The sequence below is a fragment of the Ptychodera flava genome, chromosome 7, assembly GCF_041260155.1.
Source record: "Ptychodera flava strain L36383 chromosome 7, AS_Pfla_20210202, whole genome shotgun sequence".
In the NCBI taxonomy this organism is placed as follows: domain Eukaryota; kingdom Metazoa; phylum Hemichordata; class Enteropneusta; family Ptychoderidae; genus Ptychodera; species Ptychodera flava.
In genome coordinates, this window is record NC_091934.1 from 40,241,259 (window position 1) to 40,262,516 (window position 21,258).

The 21,258-nt window shown below is 36.6% G+C and overlaps 1 protein-coding gene across 1 annotated transcript in view; it reads left to right on the top strand.

Moving 5' to 3' along the window:
- Positions 1 to 19,726, top strand: part of LOC139137542 (uncharacterized) — a 33,827-nt gene extending 14,101 nt beyond the window's left edge. Inside the window, exons 3-4 of the mRNA XM_070705702.1 lie at positions 14,517 to 14,677; positions 18,671 to 19,726. Of these exons, the coding sequence (XP_070561803.1) occupies positions 14,517 to 14,677; positions 18,671 to 19,389 (880 nt within the window). The 3' untranslated portion in view covers positions 19,390 to 19,726. The remainder of the gene's footprint in view (positions 1 to 14,516; positions 14,678 to 18,670) is intronic.
- The last annotated feature ends 1,532 nt before the right edge of the window (positions 19,727 to 21,258 follow it).

Below are 21,258 nucleotides of genomic sequence, written 5' to 3' on the forward strand. Positions count from 1 at the left end.
GTGGATATGGGACCCGGACTACTTTTAAAACGTAAATAAAAATCAGCTGTTCAGTTCAGAACTTATTTTCAAATCCATGAAATGCAAAAGTGGGAGGGTAATGAAACATAAGGAAATATGGAGTATTAAAATATATATTTAGAACACAAAATACCGTCGATACTAGAATTTTTATGACTTTGTGTTTCTTCGTCGTTGATTTCGATTGAAACGTTTGATTTGTACACCGCTGACATTTTAACGGTATGTTACCGGCATTTTGTGTTGTCTACCTCGTCAAAATTGCCCTTCTCGATGACCATCAAACAACATAATAAGCATAGCCGATAACCCAAGACACGTACCAATCATCCCTACAGCAGTAAGAATGTTTTCTGAAGCAACACTGACGGGTTTCAAGTTCAACATCACGATCAATGCTGCCGCGGCAGTCAACCAGTCGAGCCCCCGGGGGAGCCGATGAAGCAAAGAGCGTGCATTATTTCTGACAGCAATGACGATACTCCCGGACTTGAGACTCATCAGAAGAAACGCTATTATATATTTCAAGAGCGACGAGTTGACAATGTTATCAGTGCATTTAATTAAAGGTGCAAGCTATTGTTTTGTCCATGCATATTGTGCATCACGTTTCCTGTATTGCATCTTGTTGTTGAACTTCCGTCGTCTCGCGTCTGAGCTAAGAAAGACTCGTTGCTTGTATGTTGTCTTACCGATTGAGTCAGAGCCGAACACTGTTCTTCATTATATTTAAACACGCTCATTTTATTCGTAAAATATTAAACATACAATTGACAATTTCGTAAAACATAATAATTGTTGATTTTGAAAATTCATACAAACTTTGCAAAAAAAAGAATTATTTTAATGATGTTCGAATATTGACAAAAATAGCCCGTTCTCGCCAGCCGCGGCTGAGTGTCGCGACGTCCCGCTTGTACGTCCAATAATTTTATGAATGAATTTTCTCACTAAAATTGATGTTATAGTAAGTACCAAATAAATACCTTGCATTAAAAATCCATAGTCTTTCCTATTTCCGCTTGATTCGCACAGAAGAAGCCCTACGAGAGACGCTAATTATCCATAGGAGCAGCCCGACATGTTGAGCTGACCGCAGTCAAGTCAGCTGTGACCCAGCCACGACCGCATAACACAAGCGTATGAATTCTTGTAAAATACTCCCTCTCGTTTTTTCCCATTAATTATCATTCCTCAAAGGTTTATTCACGGAAAACTGGGTCTATGCATGTGATAAATATATAATCCCCCCGTATTCCTCACTCGTGTGTCTGCGTCGCTGACTCGTGATTCCCCGTGTAGCGGCAGTATCCCCCTCGCCTACGGCTCGGAGGGATACGGCTGCTGCACGGGGAATCACTCGTCCGCGACGCAGCCACACTCGGAATACGGGGGGATTATATATATATTATATAATATATATATTATATATATATATATATATATATATATATATATATATATATATATATATATATATATATATATATATATATATATATATATATATACACACACAAATAATATAATATATAGATATATTGATATATAGAAATATATATAGTGCAAATCTAATATATATTGTATATATATATATATATATATATATATATATATATATATATATATATATATATATATATATATATATATATATATATATATATATATATATATATATAATGTATGCGTGTGTGAGCAACAGCATATTGAAAAAAGGTCGAAATGATTGACTGAACAGCTCATGCAACATATCAACATATCAACATCCTATACTTCCTACTGCCGTCGCATGTTGATATGTTGCATGAGCTGAAACATATGAAACATAAAACATAGTTAAAAACAAACTGAGCAGCCGTTCCATTTTATTTATCATGGAGAACAATAATGTGTGAGTTTCTTATGGTACTGTCTTAGTCTTGGTCACTATCTTTTAATCGGTAGAGACGCCAGCTATACATAACCTACGAATAGTATAATTTAAGCAAAGTCAGCGTTTCATTTAAATGGTGCAATGAGTAGGTGAGACACATTTCTTTATTACGATAATTGTCACTTTTTGACCGCGAAGCTTTTGGAAGGCATAAGTAGGCGATCAGCTTGCGTCTAAAATCGTCATTACGACCAAGTTTCAACTGTGAGGTCTCTGACAAAGTCAACAGACATTGACACGGTCAGATTACACAAGACTGGCTTTTACTGGTAAATGCGATGTCAATGGAATCTGCTGTGGATACAATACTACAGAATTTGTGCATAGGTAAATATTTAAGAATTATATCACTGGCAAGGCCAGAAAATAAAATAATATTTTTCTTGTCCTGGATGGATTCAAAATTGATGCGGTCATGCGAATTTCTTTTTACCTCCCATTTGCCATACATAAATGGCAACTGGGAGGTTATATAGTTGAAAAAAGTCTGTATGTGAGATGTCTGTATGTCTGTCTGTATGTATGAATGTTTGTCCATCCATATCAATACTCCTGAACCCGCTGCACATGTGTTAAGCTGATTTTTCGTGTAGTGATGTCATATGTGGTGTAGATGTGTCGTTGTTAAAATGAACTTGTTGGTCTCATAAATATGAGGTACAAAAATGTGAAAAAAGTCAAAAATCAAGAACTCAGGAACTGCTCATGTGATCATTTTCATTCTTTGTTATTAAGTACCTTAGGGCACACAGGTTTGACCGCATCGATGTGATGCCAATTTCGACTGTTTCCTATTTTTAATGATTTTTTTCTCTATTTTTTTCATTTTTGTCGAAAAATTATCTGAAACCAATGGTCCTATTTCTTTATAATTTGTTTTACAGGTTTGCAAGGATGACCAAAATAGGATCCATTGAAATCATGGTGAAATTTGCGTATTTGTATTTTTGGCCATTTTTTGCCACTTTTGGTCAAAAATTCTTCTTTGAAACTGTTTATCACATCACTGTTAAAGTGGATGCAAAGGTAATTATGAGGTGGAGCATTTCATATTGCTTTGGTATATGATTGATATTATTATTATAGACTTTATTTCGGACTCATTGTCCATATAACAACAAAAGAAAATCTGGTGATAAATATACACAGCTTGGTTAAGTTATACAAAAAGAAGCTTGTTCCATAACTTTATCATTTCGGAGATTAAATATAATGAGTCATACACACATCGTACAATATCATTACTGCTTCTCAGAAGTCTTTGCTTTAAACCATAAATTTGCCTTCTTAGCAAGGCATCAAAGTTATTGATTCTGTTAGATATAAACATAGAGCTTGCACTACTACGTTTATCATAACCCAATAAAAGACGAGCAGCATTATTGTAAGCAACTTTCAATTTCCTCATAATATTAACAGAATATTTCATCCAAATTGGACCGCCATACAATTGATAACAATATGTTTTGAAAAGAACACTCTTGACTTCAAAGGTACATCGAGAAAATTTTCTCATAAGCATATTAGCTGATATATAAAAGCATCTCATCTGTCGCTCGATATCGTCATCATCACGAAAGTGATCGTTGAGAACAAAACCCAAACGTGTCTTCTTTGTGACTAATTTAACTCCATTGAGATACACAGAAGGAATGTGACGAATCATAGAAGAATCGCATCTCACACACATACATTTGGTCTTTTTGTATTAAATAAAATATCATGAGTATCACCATAGTCACTACAAATATTGACTAACTTCTGAGTTCCCTTGACAGAAGGACTAATCAGACAAATATCATCAGCATACATTAAATGATTGACGAAAAGTCCTCCAATGTTACAACCTGTTTTGGAATTAGACAGCATAAAGCTCAAATGATCAATATAGATATTAAAAAGCTTTGGTGACAAGTCCCACCTTGCTTTACACCATTGGAGACAGTAAAACCACTGGAGGTACATGCACCCCAGCGAATAAAAGTCTGTTGAGTTCGATACCATCTCAGGAGAAATCTGACAAAATACACTGGTACTTTGCGATCAATCAACTTTTGAAGAGAACCCAGTGGTTGACTCTGTCAAATGCCTTGGAGGCGTCCATGAAAGTGACAATGACATTACTACCATGCTTTCTATAGTAATTGATTACTTCTTTAAGTACAAAGACACACATATCGGTCGAGTGACCAGATTTGAAACCAAACTGGTAATGTGACGTTTCAAGAGAACATTCAATATTTCTAAGTAAAATTAATTCCATAAGCTTAGAAGCAACTGTCGAAACTGCAATCGGACGATAGTTACTTTTGTCATTGATATTGTTGTTTTTGTCCTTTATGATGGGAACTAAAACAGTATCGGAAAGGCGACTAGGGCAACATTATGCACAAACATCGCCGTAAAACACATACTGAGTAAAATGGAAACTTTACTGCTAGCATACATAAAATGCTCAGCTGAGAGATAGTCAGGGCCAACAGATTTACCAGCCTGTAGTTTCCCTATGGCATAACTAATGTCACTGGGGTAAACAATGAAATCAATTTCGAGAGTACACTTTTCAACAACATCTAACTCAGACTTCTGGTCATGTGTCGTATTCACTGAGTTGTAAACGCCATAGTAATGGTTACGCCACATATCAGCAATATTAGCTTCGCCAGTACAGCCACCCACATTGTTAGGCCTGGACGAACACTTTTTACTATTAATGGAGTGCCAAATTTTTTTGTGATTTCCACCAAAAAGATTTTTGGCCATAGCATCTGTTTTCATTTGCTCTTCATTAGCTCGACACGCCCGTAACGCATACTTAAAACGAGCATGAGTACAACGTTTAAAATCATACAGTGGACCATGCTTGGGTTTACCAGACTCACGCCATAATTTAAATGCGTCATGGGCAATTTCATGACTCTCTTTTAAATGGTCATTCCAACCAACAACTGCACATCCTTTACTATTTTCTGCACTTGAGCTAATTCGAGTGCCAGCAAAATGTAAACTATTAATGATATTGTCGTAAAAATCAGAAATACAGTCAGCATGATTCTTGTCTTTACAGTTAATATCTTTACAGCATAGTGAATCAGTAGGAATATTAATATCAGCAAGAAGTCTGTCTGAGACAGCAGTGTACAAGTCACGTTGTTTGATGCTGACCCTAGACCAGGTTAAATTCAACACTGGTTTGCAATAGGGAATATCTGTGCTACTAGAGTCACACGATGGCAAGATAGCAACATTGCATGTAATACTAAGTGGAAAATGATCTGATAACATCATGTCGTACAAGATTTCCATAGACTTTATACATTGGTGACTGCTATAGGTAGATATACAATGATCTAACCATGACGTGGAGCCATGCATATCACTAACATATGTAAAGGAATTATCAGGCAAAAAGAGCTTGTCGGAAATACAGTAATTATAGTCATTACAGAAATTATGTAATGACGAACCAAATAAGGAATTGTGATCTGAATTAAAATCACCAATAACCATACTACAGTAGCAATCACTCGCTTGAACAATCGAGTGGATTTTGCTAAGCAATCAGTAAATTCATCGTAGTTTTCTCTACGACAAGTTGGTAGATATACACAAAGAATTAACAGTTTACTCTTACTATAATCGATTTCAATTCCAATGATTCTACTGTCGTGAAAAGATCTTACTTTGACAGCGTGACCAATGGACTTACGCCATAGAATAGCAACACCCCCATATGGTCGACCAATCAATAGTTTTTCACTAGTATCAATAGGGGACTCACCGTAAAAATCAAAATCTTTGTGAATGGTAGATAAATAAGACATATTATCGCTGGTTAACCAATGCTCTTGTAACAAACAAATATCGTGAGATTCACACAGATCTCTAACAGTTTTTAGCGAGTTCTTGACTGACCGACAGTTATATGAAACCATACGAAGACCGTTCATTTAGGATTTGCGAGGTTGGTAAAACTTACGTATTAACACGCCTTCTGGCCAAACATCGGGAGACATCAATGACACAAAAGTAGCTGAGTCAACAGAGACGCAAAAAGAAGCGTATGAGTTGTATTTTGTCGGAAGTCTCTCACAATCAGCAACATCGACATGCATGGTATCTTTAATATATCTGATGAGATTTTCAGCATTAGTGTCCGGTCTCAGTCTACTCACGAATACACGTTTCTTTTGTGGTGTAGCTGGTATAAGACCACTGTGTTTTCTCTTTCCAAGCGTATACTTGCGACGGCTTGTTACCTGGGTCGTTGGTTGTGCTGGCTCGATTAAGTTTCTCCTTGTTGATAAAGAAGGTGCACTGGCAATTTTGCACGACGACTCTCAGTGAGTTGATAGTCGACGCCATCTTGAAATGACGCGTGTGTCGAGCGCTCGATAATTTATCGATTGTCTTGGTAACTTTGGAATATTTCATGACTGAATGTACATACACCTGATTGTAAAGAACTCAAAAACTGTCTGATAAAAATGGCTCAAGATAAATGAACTCGCAGACTACGTGACCGTGACCGTGACTTGGCCTGTGAAGACGAAGTGAAACCGATAAACACAGAACAAAGGAAACAAAGACAACGAAAACAGAACAGTAAGTCCAAGTTCTACGCCGTAGTCAAAGGCAGATCCGTAGGCGTTTTTGAATCATGGGAAGAGTGTTATAAAAGCGTTGATAGGTATCCAAGTGCACTATTCAAAGGTTTTCAAACCAGGGAAGACGCTGAGAGGTTTTTTGGCTCTCTAAATTCCGTAATCCATCCAGATGAACAAAATGAAGAGCACCATGTTGACGATTTTTTACCTATCGCCAACGGCAATCACAGTTCAGACACTGAAGCTGAAACAAAACAAGTCAGTTGCATTCTGGTGTCATGATGACTTTTGTGAGCAGAATTCTGATAAAACCGCTTTGAGAAATCGCTTGTAGAAACACTTAACAATGTTACACCGGTAGGCAAGAAGCTACCTTCGCCGCAGTTTGTGATAGCAGATCACCTGAAAAACGCGCAGCAGAAAACGCAGATCTACGATACTAGTATTCAGCTCCTAGAAGAAAAAATATACTGAGATTGTTGATCTGTACAGCGAAGACAAACGTATAATAGCGCAGAACATGCTCGATCTTAAATATATTAAGGAGACAGTCCATGTTCTGAAAACAGATAGCGATAAAATGAAAAAGGAAAGTGAAAAAATAAACAAATCAGTGGTCAACTTATCCGAAATGCTTGACAATAAAATCCTGGCTACTCAAACTGCGTTAGATATTCAACTGAAAGACTGTTTTTCAAGCATCGATCGGCTTGTAAACGAGAGAGTGATAAAGGTGGAAGAAAAACTGAGGGACGACTTTAATGCAAAGCTCAATGAAATTGAAAACAACTTCCAATCGCAAATAGAGTGCCTAAAATGAGAACAGAACCAGAAAATCGAAGCAATGAAATGTCAACTAAAAGACCTGAGCGATAAATATGATCATTGTGAAGAATTACCGAATCAAGATGGTGCACCACCTGTCTTTTTAACACCTAAACGAAGACACACAGTCAAACAACGAGATTCCGGATTACATAACAATATGCAAGGAATCAAAACGTCAAACAGATTTCCCAGTGACTTTGCCGAACAACAAAACTGCAGGGAGGACTCAGACAACGTCAGAGCACAAGATACCGCTGACATACCTTCAACTATCTCAATGTCATCCTCCAAAAGCCAAGAGATGATACGCCGACCACTGCATTACCAAACAGAAGCGAAGAAACTTGTTGTAGGCGACTCGATCACACGTCGATTATCTATCCGACGCATGTTTCCTCGAATGCCAGTTGATCATATCAGAATTTCAACACTCGATGAAGCTGTCAGTACGATGTCAGGAATCCGGTCTACCACGGTAGATACAATTGTTTTCCACCTTGGAAGTAATGACTTGAAAAACGGTTCGTTACCAGCATACTGCCAAAGTAAAGTTAACGAACTTGTCAATATCGTGAATACGAATATGCCGCATGCGGTAATCGTCTTCTCGGACGTCTTGCGTTGCCTTAATGACAGCGCCTTTAACAAGAAGACAGATGAATTCAACAAAGCACTTGCTGGAACTACGAGCGAGAGCAATGACATCGTGATTGTACACCACTCTGAGATCCAGAATTCAGCCAACCATTACGAAGAAGACTGCGTTCATGTCAACGCCAAGGGTACATCTAGCCTTGTGCGAGATATCAAGCAGGAACTACGACTGAGGAACCCAAACAACATCACTAATACATCGTATCTCCGTTCATCGAGATCTACCGACATGAAGTACTACCCGGGTGATCAACGAAGAGAGCAAGGACGACATGCTTACAATCCTAACTACTACACCGGTGATAGAAAATATGGCAGTCATCTCGACAACAAACGCTACCGATATGGGCAGAGTACAGATTATCAGAATGGACAGCGCTCTCGTCTTAGAGACCAGTGGCGTGAGGATAGCTCGCCGATGGTAAATTCACCTGACATGTTTGCAAAATTTTTAATTCCTTAATTTTATGAACTCATTCTGAAGCTTTTGAAATTACCGTAATGAATTAGTTACTGTGATAAGTGTAAACGCATACAGTTGGTAATAGTATTAAGCTTACGCTTGTTCATTTACAGATATATTCATTTATATTCGTTATTCTCAAATCCAAAGTTACCAGACATTGTTTTTTTTTCCATTTGCTTTTTCCCTTATATTTGTTGTTACTCCATTTTGGCGTTCTAATTGTTAATCGCACATCCTCATTATTTTTTATTGCCATCTTACTATATTGGTAACTACTTTTTCCTTTTTGTTCACGGTGATTTCATTCTGGATATTATTGCATTCGATTCTATTTTTGCTTTTGCATCTGATCATGAGACAAAGAAATCGTTCATTGAGTTTTATGCCGTCATTTAAAATAGGCAGTTGGAACATAAATGGTTTGTACAAGAAACAGCAAGACGAATGTTTCACTAATTTCATCTCATCCATGGATTTCATCTGTCTACAAGAAACCTGGCTCAATGAAAGTACAAGTGTTAATTTGATTAGTAACTTGGATAAGTATGAATTTATTCGGAGTGACAGAAAATTAGTAGGTGTAAGATCGAAACGACAGAGAGGGGGTGTTGCTGTTATGTACAAAAGTAAGTTTAAAAGATATATAACAGTAGCACAAAGCAATACAAAAGATTTCATATGGTGCAAAATTGACAAAAAGTTATTGAACAGCACCAGTGACGTATATATTTGTTGTATTTACATACCACCTGAAAATTCGACAAGTTACAGATACAACAATGTGGATCTGTTCGATATTCTAGAAAAAGATATCATCAAATTTTCCTCAAGAGGAGATATCATGTTATTGGGCGATTTCAATGCCAGAATAGGTTCGATTAATGATGTGATTGACGAAGTCAATAATCGATATATACCAATTCCGGATATTTACACAAATGATGATTTCAGGATAAGAAACAATTCCGACATAGCATCAAAATGCAGTGTTAACAAATTCGGCAAGAAATTAATTGAATTGTGTTTGAACTGTAATCTAATTATTCTAAATGGTCGCACCATAGGGGATACCATGGGAAGATATACATGTTTTACCCCTAATGGATGTAGTGTCGTTGATTTTGGTATAATATCTAAGCCCATTTATGATTCAGTCCATTATTTCAAAGTCAATAACTTGACAAGTATCTCCGATCATTGCCCCATATCGTTATCGTTTTCTGTCAACACGCAATGCCTTGACGATATTATAGACAAGCAGAGTAAATTTAGAGAGGAGCTTGACCCTCTACGGCAAGATACATATGGAATAGTCATGCAAAACGTACGTTCACCCAATTTTTACAAGCAGAAAATAGCTATATAAACAATATCATATCTGAAAATAATGATAGCGATCCAGATAAAGCGGTGTGTAGCTTTGAAAAGTTACTTACGTCGCTTACTGATAAATGCGTTAGAAAGATCACCCCTAAACCTAAGAAAAAAAGAATAAAGTACGTAATAATAACTGGTTTGATCATAGTTGTTTCAAGCTTCGTGACCAGCTTAAAAACGCATTAAAGTTGCTACAGAAATACCCTAATGACCCTTCGATTCGAGGACGAGCATTTACCCTGAAAAAACAATGGAAGAAACTCATCAAAAGTAAGAAAAATGACATGAAAAGATTGAAAATATTTAATTTAGAACATTCTAAAGGTAATTCATCACACTTTTGGAAGTTATTACGCGAAATGAATGAAGATTGTGACAGTAATTCTGCAATTGAGTCTATAACTCCTTCTGATTGGTTAAACCACTTCAAAATGCTGCTTAACAACGATTATAATCCAGATATTATTCATTACAACACAAATGAAGCTAACATTATGGAAGAACTTGAGAATCTTGAATCAGATTATGATAAACAAAACGACTTCTTAAACGGTCCTATTCTAAACCATGAAATTCAACGCGCTATAGGGCAACTCAAATACAATAAATCATCTGCAGAAGATAAATTGTGCAATGAAATGTTTAAATGTGGAGGATACTATCTCACAAGTGCTCTTGGAAAACTGTTTAATGTTGTCCTTAATTCTGGAGTAATGCCCAAATCATGGAATACTAGTCTAATTGTCCCAATATATAAATCAGCTCAAAACAAACCCTTCAAAACAAACCCTTCAAATTATAGAGGAATCGCTATTTCAAGCTGTTTAGGAAAATTATTCACTAGTATATTAAATCATAGATTGACAGAATACCTGAATGAAAACAAGAAACTGACTGAACAACAATTTGGCTTTCGGAAAAACTGCCGTACCTCCGATAACATGTTTATATTACAAACCATTGTCAATAAGTATCTGTATCATAGTGAATGTTCGAATACAAACAAAAGTAAAAAATGTACTAAAATATATGCGTGCTTCATCGATTTAAAAAAAGCATTTGACAGTGTTTGGCATGGTGGCCTCTACGTTAAACTCTTGAGAAACAATATAACAGGCAAAATGTATAGTATTATAAAATCCATGTATAGCAATATGACGTACAAGATTAAAACTAATGGGGGTCTAACCAAACAATTCCAATCTACCGTAGGGGTAAAACAGGGATGTAACCTAAGTCCAACACTCTTCAACCTGTTCATTAATGACCTTCCAAACATCTTTGATAATGAAAAGTGTGACCCACCAACCCTTGATAAGACTAGCATCAGCTGTCTTCTCTACGCTGACGACATCGTCATTCTGTCAAAGTCCAAAAAGGACTACAAAATTGTTTGGACAAATTAGCCATGTACACTACAAAATGGCACTTAACGGTCAACACGGATAAATCAAATATTATGATATTTAATAAGTCTAACAGATATTGGATAATCACGTATTCTTATTGGGGGCAAGGAGCTTAAAATAGTTAAACAATTTAACTACCTTGGTTTTGTCTTAAGTGCAAATGGAAAATTTAAAACAGGGCAGGAAAATCTGAAGAAAAAGGGTATGAAAGCAGTGTACCTTTTAAAAGAAAAAATCGGTAGAAATCTAAATGTCCCATTAGCACAATCATTATTTGATAAACTTATCAGACCCATTCTTGTGTATGGTTGTGAGGTATGGGAACACGAGTGTACCTCCAAATCAGCTATAGAAGACGTTCACCTCAGCTTTTGCCGATTCTTATTGGGAATTTCAAGAAACACATCGAAACTTGCAACATACAGTGAACTTGGTCGTTATCCCATCGAAATTTTATTCAAAAACAGATGATCAAATACTTTAATAGACTTAATAATAGCGAACACTGTCTGTTAAAGGAAGCATTCCTTGTTAACAAAACTCTGAAAAGCAAGTGGTATTGTAAGATTGAGTCAATCTGTACTAATATCGGGGAAATGCAACTTGTTTATTCCGATCACATTATCACTAGGTCTGAATCGACCAAAATTTATGGCAAACTTAAAGGCACATACGATGAATTGTGGGAAAGAGAAATCCAAGATGATAAAAGAACGAATAAAGATGCAAAAAATAAATTGAGAACATACAGAATATTTAAACAAAGTATCGAGCTTGAAAATTACATTACTACTATCAATAATATGATCTCCGAGACAGTCTTGTCAAATTTAGATTAAGTAATCATTCATTAAAAATTGAAACAGGACGCCACAATAAAATTCCGGTACATGAAAGAATCTGCGAACTTTGCGATAGTAAATTTGTAGAAGATGAACAACATTTCATCATTTCTTGCAAAGTTTACACCAGCCAAAGAAATCTCTTGTTTGCTGCAGCTGCAAAATATAATACCGCATTTATGATATGCCTAACAAATTTGAATTCATAATGAAAATACTAGCATATCAATTCCTCTAGCACAATACATATCTACATGTATGAAATTGAGAATGGAACGCCTATCAGAAATGTAATCATCATTTGATTTGGGTTTTTTTTTGGTTTGAATTTATTTCTTTTCGTATTATTACTTCGAAACACTTTTGGTTTCGTTTGAGTAACTTCCTCTTTTGTTTTTGTAACCCTTTTCTTCCCTTCAGAGGGAAGTTATGTGTTTAATAATAAACTATACACGCGCATGCCCTCGTGACAACAAACATCTGCATAACTTAGATGTCTGCGCCTTCGATGCGAATATGTCACGGTTGTGAAACCATCATTATCACCATCTTCAGGCATTTCCTTAGCAGAGGCCATCTGATCCTGGCTGCTTTCAGTTGGCAATGTCAATTGTTGCTGCAATGCAGGGTTTTCGTGCTCATTAACACCACATTCGCATACAACCGAAGACATGCTATCACCAGGTGGTTGATCGCCGTCAGGAGCATCAACAATGGGCAATTTACTCTGAATAGACATGTCGGAATCATCCACGGAGAGATCAGATTTTGGTCTGCCTGATTCTGCCGTCGTACACTTTTCTGGACTTAAACCACACATTTTAGCTTTAAGTTCGCGTATATCGTTAGATGTAGTCAAATAAAGTCTTGACATACTGTCAATGCCCTGTTTTAGACTGTCAATGTCTAGCTTCACTTGATTCATCTGTGACAACAGTGTAGACACGTCAATATGATCAAAGTTAACGGGAGGTAATTTTGACAGGTCCTTTGCAACAAAACATGGATATTTTCTGGCTCATCTCATGTAAGAGAGTCAATATGTCTTGTACGTTCGACTGGGATTTATTCAGACCCTGTCGACGTTTAAATCGATGCGAACTACAATCTCCACACATGTCATATAGTAACCGTTTGGCGGCGTCAATGTCACGAGCATCAAATGCGTCTACTCACAACTTTACGATGACTTCAAACGGCAGTATGTCCATTTTGTTCACTGCGAAGCACAGTAGTTCGTTAATTATTATATTACCGTCAGAATGAACCTTCTCATGCTGTGAGCTGGAACTTCTCAAACCCCGATGCCTGGTCATTGCACTTGGTAACAAAGGGTCGAAACACACGTCAGCACCGCCATTGTTTACTAAGACTTCGTCTTGCACCACTGGATCAGCATGAAATCGCTTTGTGTTGCATGACGCACACAAATCCAAGTCACCTTGGCACAGAGTAACACCCTGGGATGTACCACAATCTTTACACAGCACCATTGCGGTTGCAGACGCAAAATAATCGAGAAAATATAGAAGATTGCAGGAGCGAACTGAGCATGTACACGCTCACGCACGCAGCCTCATGCACTTGCAGTTGAATTTGCTTAGTAATCATTCTATAGGAATGCAATTCAGGTGCGTACTAGAACTTTTAGTATTTCTGTAAAATGGGAAGACAGTGTTTTTGAAGCTATGTTTCCCTTTTTAAATGAAAAATGGCCACCGCCTATTTTCAGGGAATTGAAACATGGCCGCCATAAAGTAAATTTGCTGCTACTGAAAAAAACAAACCTGAGGAATATTTAAGAATACTTATTGAACTATCAACTGATCCATAACATGATTTCACATGTAGATGTCATGTTATTTTCTGCTAGTTCCATGATTATTATTTTTTCAAATTTTGAAACTTAGAAAAGGTCGCGACATGAATGTTTTCACATGACACCCACGATCACCGGAAACAAAACATTTTTCTTTTGGCCTAATACATTCAAACGCCTTTTTGGCAGGTATCGTAGGCTGGTAGATGAATACAACGTCTCTCTTCGACAAATGACCGCTGATAGCATCAGTGACATTGGACCTTAGTTGGTGACCACTACCTATTTGACTTGCAGATTGATATATGGCAGGTGCTACGTGTAGCACAGGATGCGCTTACTATTTTCGAAACACCTGACACCACTTCTTGACCTCTTGGCCAGAGGTCCATATATCTTTCTTTCAAAATTTGACTTTGTTGTGTGTACCGGTGCTTTTCTGTCTATTCTGTGCTGTTTTTTGTCTATGTTTATAACTAGTGTATTACGAATTTAGACTTAGTGTAATGGATTACTGATTGGTATGATTGCGATTATAACACTTGCCTTTCTTTCAGTTCCGATGTCAAAGTTCACATTGCCACAAAAGAAGACATGGAAGCAATAAGCGCCCTTACAGTGGCAGAAGATTGGAACTATTCTGTCGAGTATCTTGAAACGTTACGCCTCTTGGACCCAGAGGGCTTCTTTGTTGCCAAGAAAGGTGACGAGATTGTTGGTGAGTTCAAGTTTCCAAACAGAACCAAGCTTTAGGGCCACGATTGTTTTTTACCAAAATATCAACCAATAGAAAGTCTTCATTCTGTGATGAAAAAAAAACGCTCGTAAACTCAACTGCTTGAAAGACAATAAGGATATTGAGAACCATTTACTTAAAGCACCTGCTTCCTGCTAACTTCTGTTACTTGTAAAGAGATTTAAATCTGATTTATAGACAGCCATCTCTCATTTTAAGTGGGCTTCATATCTCGTTGAAGGCTAAGTAACCAAGCTATCAATGCAATTAACACATGTAGGACTTCTAATTACGTTACAGTCAAATACCATACCATATTTGTATATTAAACTGCACTGCATGTGTAAACTAGTGAGTACTGCGGAAATAAGTCGGCTTAAGGTTCCAGGACAAGACACTGACCTTTTTAAGCTAACAATTCTCTAGCTGTTAATAAGCTCAAAACCCCCGTAAATTATATATTTTCGGAAAGCCTAGATATAGAGGTAAATTTTGATTATCATAGTGTCATTATTGTTTACATAACTATCACGTGACAGGTAATTTGCGTAACCTTTCAAAAATTGGTTTTCCCTGTGTTTTGTTTCAATGCTTTGAGATATGTTGCTGAAATTTGTGTAAGTGCAAACTGTTCTTAGGATTTTTCAAAGTTTGTCTCAGAATTTGTTTAAACCTTCGTAAACAATTTTTAGGCCAGAAAAACTTCCAGAGCGGTGAATTTAACGCTTGTTGATTGCTCCAAAAAAACTAAGCAAGATATAAAAAAATCTGAGACACTCTTTGGAAGAGCGTTGTAACAGCTTGCATTCCAGCAAGTTTGAGTCGGATATTTTGAAGTATTGAGACAAAACATAGGGAAAACCGATTTTTGAAAGGTTATGCAAATTGCCTGTCATGTGATAGTTATGTAAACAATGGTGACACTGTGGTTACCAAAATGTTTTCCTATATCTAGGCTTTCAGAAAATATATAATCAACGGGGGGGGTCTGAGCTTATTAACCACTAGAGAATTGTTAGATTAAAAAGGTCAATTTCTTGTCTTGCAACCTTAAGTCTCTGTATCTTCATGCAATTGCTATGCTAATTATTCTTTGCAACACCAATATGAAGGGAAGAGGATAGAAATGCACAGACCATACCATGCTGTTGTCAACATCAATAATTGCCAAAAAATTAAGTATCTTTTTTACGACGTTATTCTTGTACATGAAATTGGTATAGGTTTACCGATGACCGTACCTTTCCCGCCATTCGGGCGAGCTGTAGCCATTTTGATTCTGCTCATGGTAGCCAGCTTTCCTTTCCCAGCTTTTCTTGTCGCTGGCTTTCGTCGAACTGCTCTTGCCTGCTTTCCACTTGGTGAAGTTTCTAGTCTTAGATTCAAAAGTTGTTGTTCGGCTACCGATGTGTTCATGGTGATGCGATAAACTATTAGTCAAGTAAATCTACGACATTTACCTTCCAACCCACCACAAATTGCAACAGAATTTTTTTCTTCAGAATACATTTGAGAGAGGTACCCAGATCAATGTACTAAAAGTTTACTCGAATCTGCCTTGGGAAAATATGTCTAATTTGCATAAATTAAATATGACCGGCAGTCGTCTGACAAAACTGTATTATTGGCTATATGTCACATGGTTAACAAGCTATTTCAGTGATTTTAAAGTCTAACATAACTTATTTGGCACAGGGAATCATTTTGGAGGTATAATGTTTAACATAGGAATTTGATAATTTTCATAAGTCCAATGTGGCTGCCAAAATTCCTACAGATGACATTCACGGCATACACCAAAACAATCTATTTCAGTGATAAAGGAACATTTTTGGTGGTTCAATGTTTTACAAAAAATTTATGATCATCTGCATAAATGAAACATTGCTACAAAATTAATGCCCCATTACTTAATATTTTCTAATATGAATAAGGTTCTGGTATATTTTTAGCACTAGGAATCTATCATTTATTTTTCAAAATATGGAAAATATGCTAAAAACCTTTTTATAGTAAAGACCATTTAACACTGTAAGTCTAGTTTAATAGGTTTGTTGGGCACCTGAATGTGTTAAAATATTTCATAAATATACTGTATTTTGTGAAGAACGTTTGGGCTTATTTTACAGACTTCCGTATATGACTTACAAACACGTGAAAGAAACTAATACATTCAGGTTCTTGCACAGAATGCCATGTCATTCTAGTGCAATATTGAACGGCCTCATTAAACAACAAAGACATGCAACAACAAAGACTATTTTACACAGAACTTGACATGAAGTAGACTATACTAAAACTAAAAATAGAACACATCATCAGTGTAAAAGAACGTTAAGCAAGAAGGCAAGTGGAACAAAAAGTAGTAAACCAAACCAAGTAGGAGAGTCTATTTTTCCACATCAATATAATCCATAAATCAGAACTAAGAGAAGCATACAAGCCAGACAGGAAACTGGTATGAACTTAAAAAAAACAACATTAAAGAATCTGTTTCCAAAACAACCAATCATTGCAAAAAAATCAGAAAAATAGACAATCACAAGAAATCAAAATCCCAACGAATGTCCTCACTTCGAACAACATGATCATTCTCAATTAAAGCCAAGTTTAAGTGTCATCATATATCGAAGTGTCGTTTTTCCAGATGTGCATCGCATGTTAGTTTTATGTAAAAGTTAAATGCTGTTGGGATGATTAGATGTTTGAAACAATTTTAAGTCTTCGTTAGGTATGCAGTTATAAAATGTTTATTTTGTTTGGTGATAAGGTTGTTATGAATCTGACATCTTCTGCAAGGGTGCTGTTTTAATTTGTGTGTTTTGTGGCATTTTTATAATTTTGTCATATTATTCTTTGTTTCTGTGATTTTATTAGCTTTGTTGTGTTTGTGATATTTTGCTATTATGTTTGATGCCTTCCTGCCTATCATCTAGGGGAATCTTCTAAAGATAAACTCATCCGTAAAGAGGCGTTCTGTCTAAATCAACAAGTAAACATTTTGTACACGTGTTTTTAACAGTGAACATTACAGTATGGTATTAATAACCAATACAAATCACAAATAATGCACCACACATATGAAGCCAATTAATGTTATATTAAGAACGATAATAAATGATTTAGACGACTTACAATGGTTAACAGGTGTCATATATAGAAGCATTACCAAATAATTGAAATCGCATGACTTTCTATCATATTAATAGTAAAAGCATATCATTTTATAACTAACACGATTTGAACTAATTTGGGATAATTGGATGATGAAGTAATATCGATTTAATCTGCACATGTAATCTCCTCTGCTTTTCTTTTTAACTTACATACTTGTTTTTATAAGTCATTTGTTATATTGAAACATTCAGCTATAGGGCGCCTAATACTTTTTAGAAATTTGAAAAATATAAACATCAAATTATCCCAAATAAGTTCCCATCATGTTAACTTGTTTTAATCTGTTTGTTATGATATATGGAAGTCTTTAAAATCAGCCTAAACGTTCTTTACTAAATAAAGTATATTTATGAAGTATTTTAAAGGGACAAAGTCGGCCATTTTTCATGAATTTTGTTTGATACGAGATAATATTGTTTGACATGTTGAAAGATACTGAATGAATGGATGACCATGTATATATTCGACCCTGGTTTTAGACACGATAAATGAAACTAACGCGAGAATGAATAAATGGTCATGACCATTGATTCATTTTCGCGATGGTTTCATGCAATATTTTGGTTCATACCGGTATGAAATGGTTTTATTTCTGGCTGAAGTCATCCCTGTGAACACATTTCTGATACTGTGAGTAGACAGAGCTGTATCAATCGTTGACACTTAATTCAAAACAAAAAAAATGAGAAAACATATTTAATTCATTTACCACATGCTATTCGACCTTTTAAAGCCTGGAATTGTTTTGTTTTTGGTTTTTTTCTCTCTTTTATCACTGTGTGCTGTCTTCACCAACAGGTACAGGAATGGCGATTAACATCGACGACGATTTTGCATACTTTGCGATGAGTATAACCAAGAAAGGTCACAGAAAACAAGGCATTCAACGCAGAATTTTCCAGGAGAGGTTCAAACACGCTGGGGATAGAAATATCGGTATTAACTCTGTTGACGAACGTCGCAAAGAAGTTAATACTGAAATTGGTTTTAAGCTAATTTCTTACCAAGTATCCTGTGTCCGGGGATTGGTTGATCGAGATGCATTGCCAAGTGTAGGCACGCTTCCATCATCAAACTTTAAGATTCTTCCGCTAAGCAGTGTGTCTTTTGATAGCCTTATCAATTATGACGCAAACGTTGTAACATTTAATAGGGCAAATTTCCTTAAATTGTGGTGCAAGACTTCTGGAAGTGTTACTTATGTGTCGGTCAATGAAAGAGACGAAATTGTTGGTTATATAAACGCCCGTTCAATCATTGGCGAGACTTCTGTACTACCACTTATCGCCGACAAAGCAGAAATAGCAGAATCATTGTTCCTCACCCTTATTCATCACCTGCCTGATAATACACTCGTAAAGTTACACACCGTCTTAACAAACCTTGCTGCGGTTGAGTTGGCAAAAAAGTTTAACATCCAAGAATTATTATATACAATCACCTGTCAATTCAACAAAAACATAATACCTGTAAAGCTTGACAAAGTATTTTCAGCATTATCGCCAGAAACGCTTTAAAGATTATAATTTGAAATTCTTTCTTTCTAAGGTTGTTTTCCATATTTCACATGTTGTTGAACGGTTTTATGTATTTTGATCAAAAGGCCAAAAGGCATGGTACTATCACGTATAGCTATGAACATGTATGCCTATGCATATTAGAGTGCCCTCTTGATAATTTGTTTCTGATAATCTTCTCTATTTTTAAAGTGATATGTAATCCGATTCAGCTGGAGGATTTTAACTTTACGCTAACTTGTAATCTTTGCGAATAATAGATATCTTTTGTCACGGTAATAAACTTAATTGACCACATGATTAGATTATACAGGGCATATTCTTCGTGAAACTGTAACTCACATTGTGTTTCTATGTAAGATCTTTTTTTGGAAGTTGATTAACAAGCGGATGAATCTCTTGCCGATATATATATATATATATATATATATATATATATATATATATATATATACATACACAATACACAAACACATGTGTGTATCTGTGCCTGTGTGTGTGTGTGTGTGTGTTGTGTGTGTGTGTGTGTGTGTGTGTGTGTGGTTGTGGAAGGGATGTGCACCTTTTGAAGTGCACCTCCGAGCAACATGATTGTGACTGGGCACTTATGGCGCGTAATGCATGCCAAAATTAACATTCGTTTTCTTACACCACTGACCTAATTTTTCCACCAGTCATCCACATTCGGCTTGCCGATTTCTGAACCCACTCACTGAATTATTCCAGTGGTTAGCGATTTCTGAACCCACTTACTGCATCCTTCACGTGGTCAGCGTTTTCTGAACCCACTCACTTACATTCAAGTGGTTAGCGATTTCTGAACCCACTCGCTGAATTCTTCATGTGGTCAGCGATTTCTGAACCCACTCACTGAATTCTTCATGTGGTCAGCGATTTCTGAACCCACTCGCTGAATCCTTCAACTGGTTAGCGATTTCTGAATCAACTCACTTACATTCAAGTGGTTAGCGATTTCTGAACCCACTTGCTGAATCCTTTAACTAGTTAGCGATTTCTGAACCCACTGACCGAATCCTTCAAGTGGTCAGCGATTTCTGAACCAACTCACCGAATCCATTAACTACTTGCCTACATTCCGCTAGGCACCCCAGCAGACTTGATATTTTTTCTATCATAATCCGGTCACTCAAAAAGAGACCCGTCAAATTCACTCACGGATAAGGTGGCCGACCATTACGCTAGGGGGTCTTTATCAAAGCTTGTAAGATGTGACCCGGAAATGAATCTTTACTGAGTTAGTAGCCTAATAGGTACTGAATCGCATGGTTCGCACTCCCAGCCCGCCTCACAAAACGTGAACAATTACAGTAAAAGGAGTGAAAAATGACTTTTTGTCCGGACCAGAAGTCAGGCTTTCTTGACACACAAGACCAAACGTAATGACACCACCGTCAATCTACGCAAGCACAGTCGCTCTATGGATAGAGGGACTGTGACGCAAGTTTCGTTTTACTGTGGCGTCCATAGAAACCTATGCTCTTTGAAAAGGTCTGGTCAATCTTCGCTGATCACTGCGTCTCACGTGACTTGACTAGACGCAGCACACGTAGTAAGACGCAGATACCGGCAAACCGCCATTTTGAAATGAGACAGTTTTTGGTCTCCCGGAAGTTGTTAATTGCGCATGCCCGCACATAGTGTATCATTTTTTGTGGCGTGCTTTATAGTCTAATCTGGTAGCTGCCAATATTTCAAAACTTGTAAGAATGGTAATTAAATTCTTTGTTAAATTCTAGCCACGTTCGCATCATGAAACTGTGATAATTTTAGCTTTACTTCCAAGTAAAATTGAACAGCCAATGACAGCGCCCCATGATTCAACCAATCAGATTTCGTAATTCGATACAT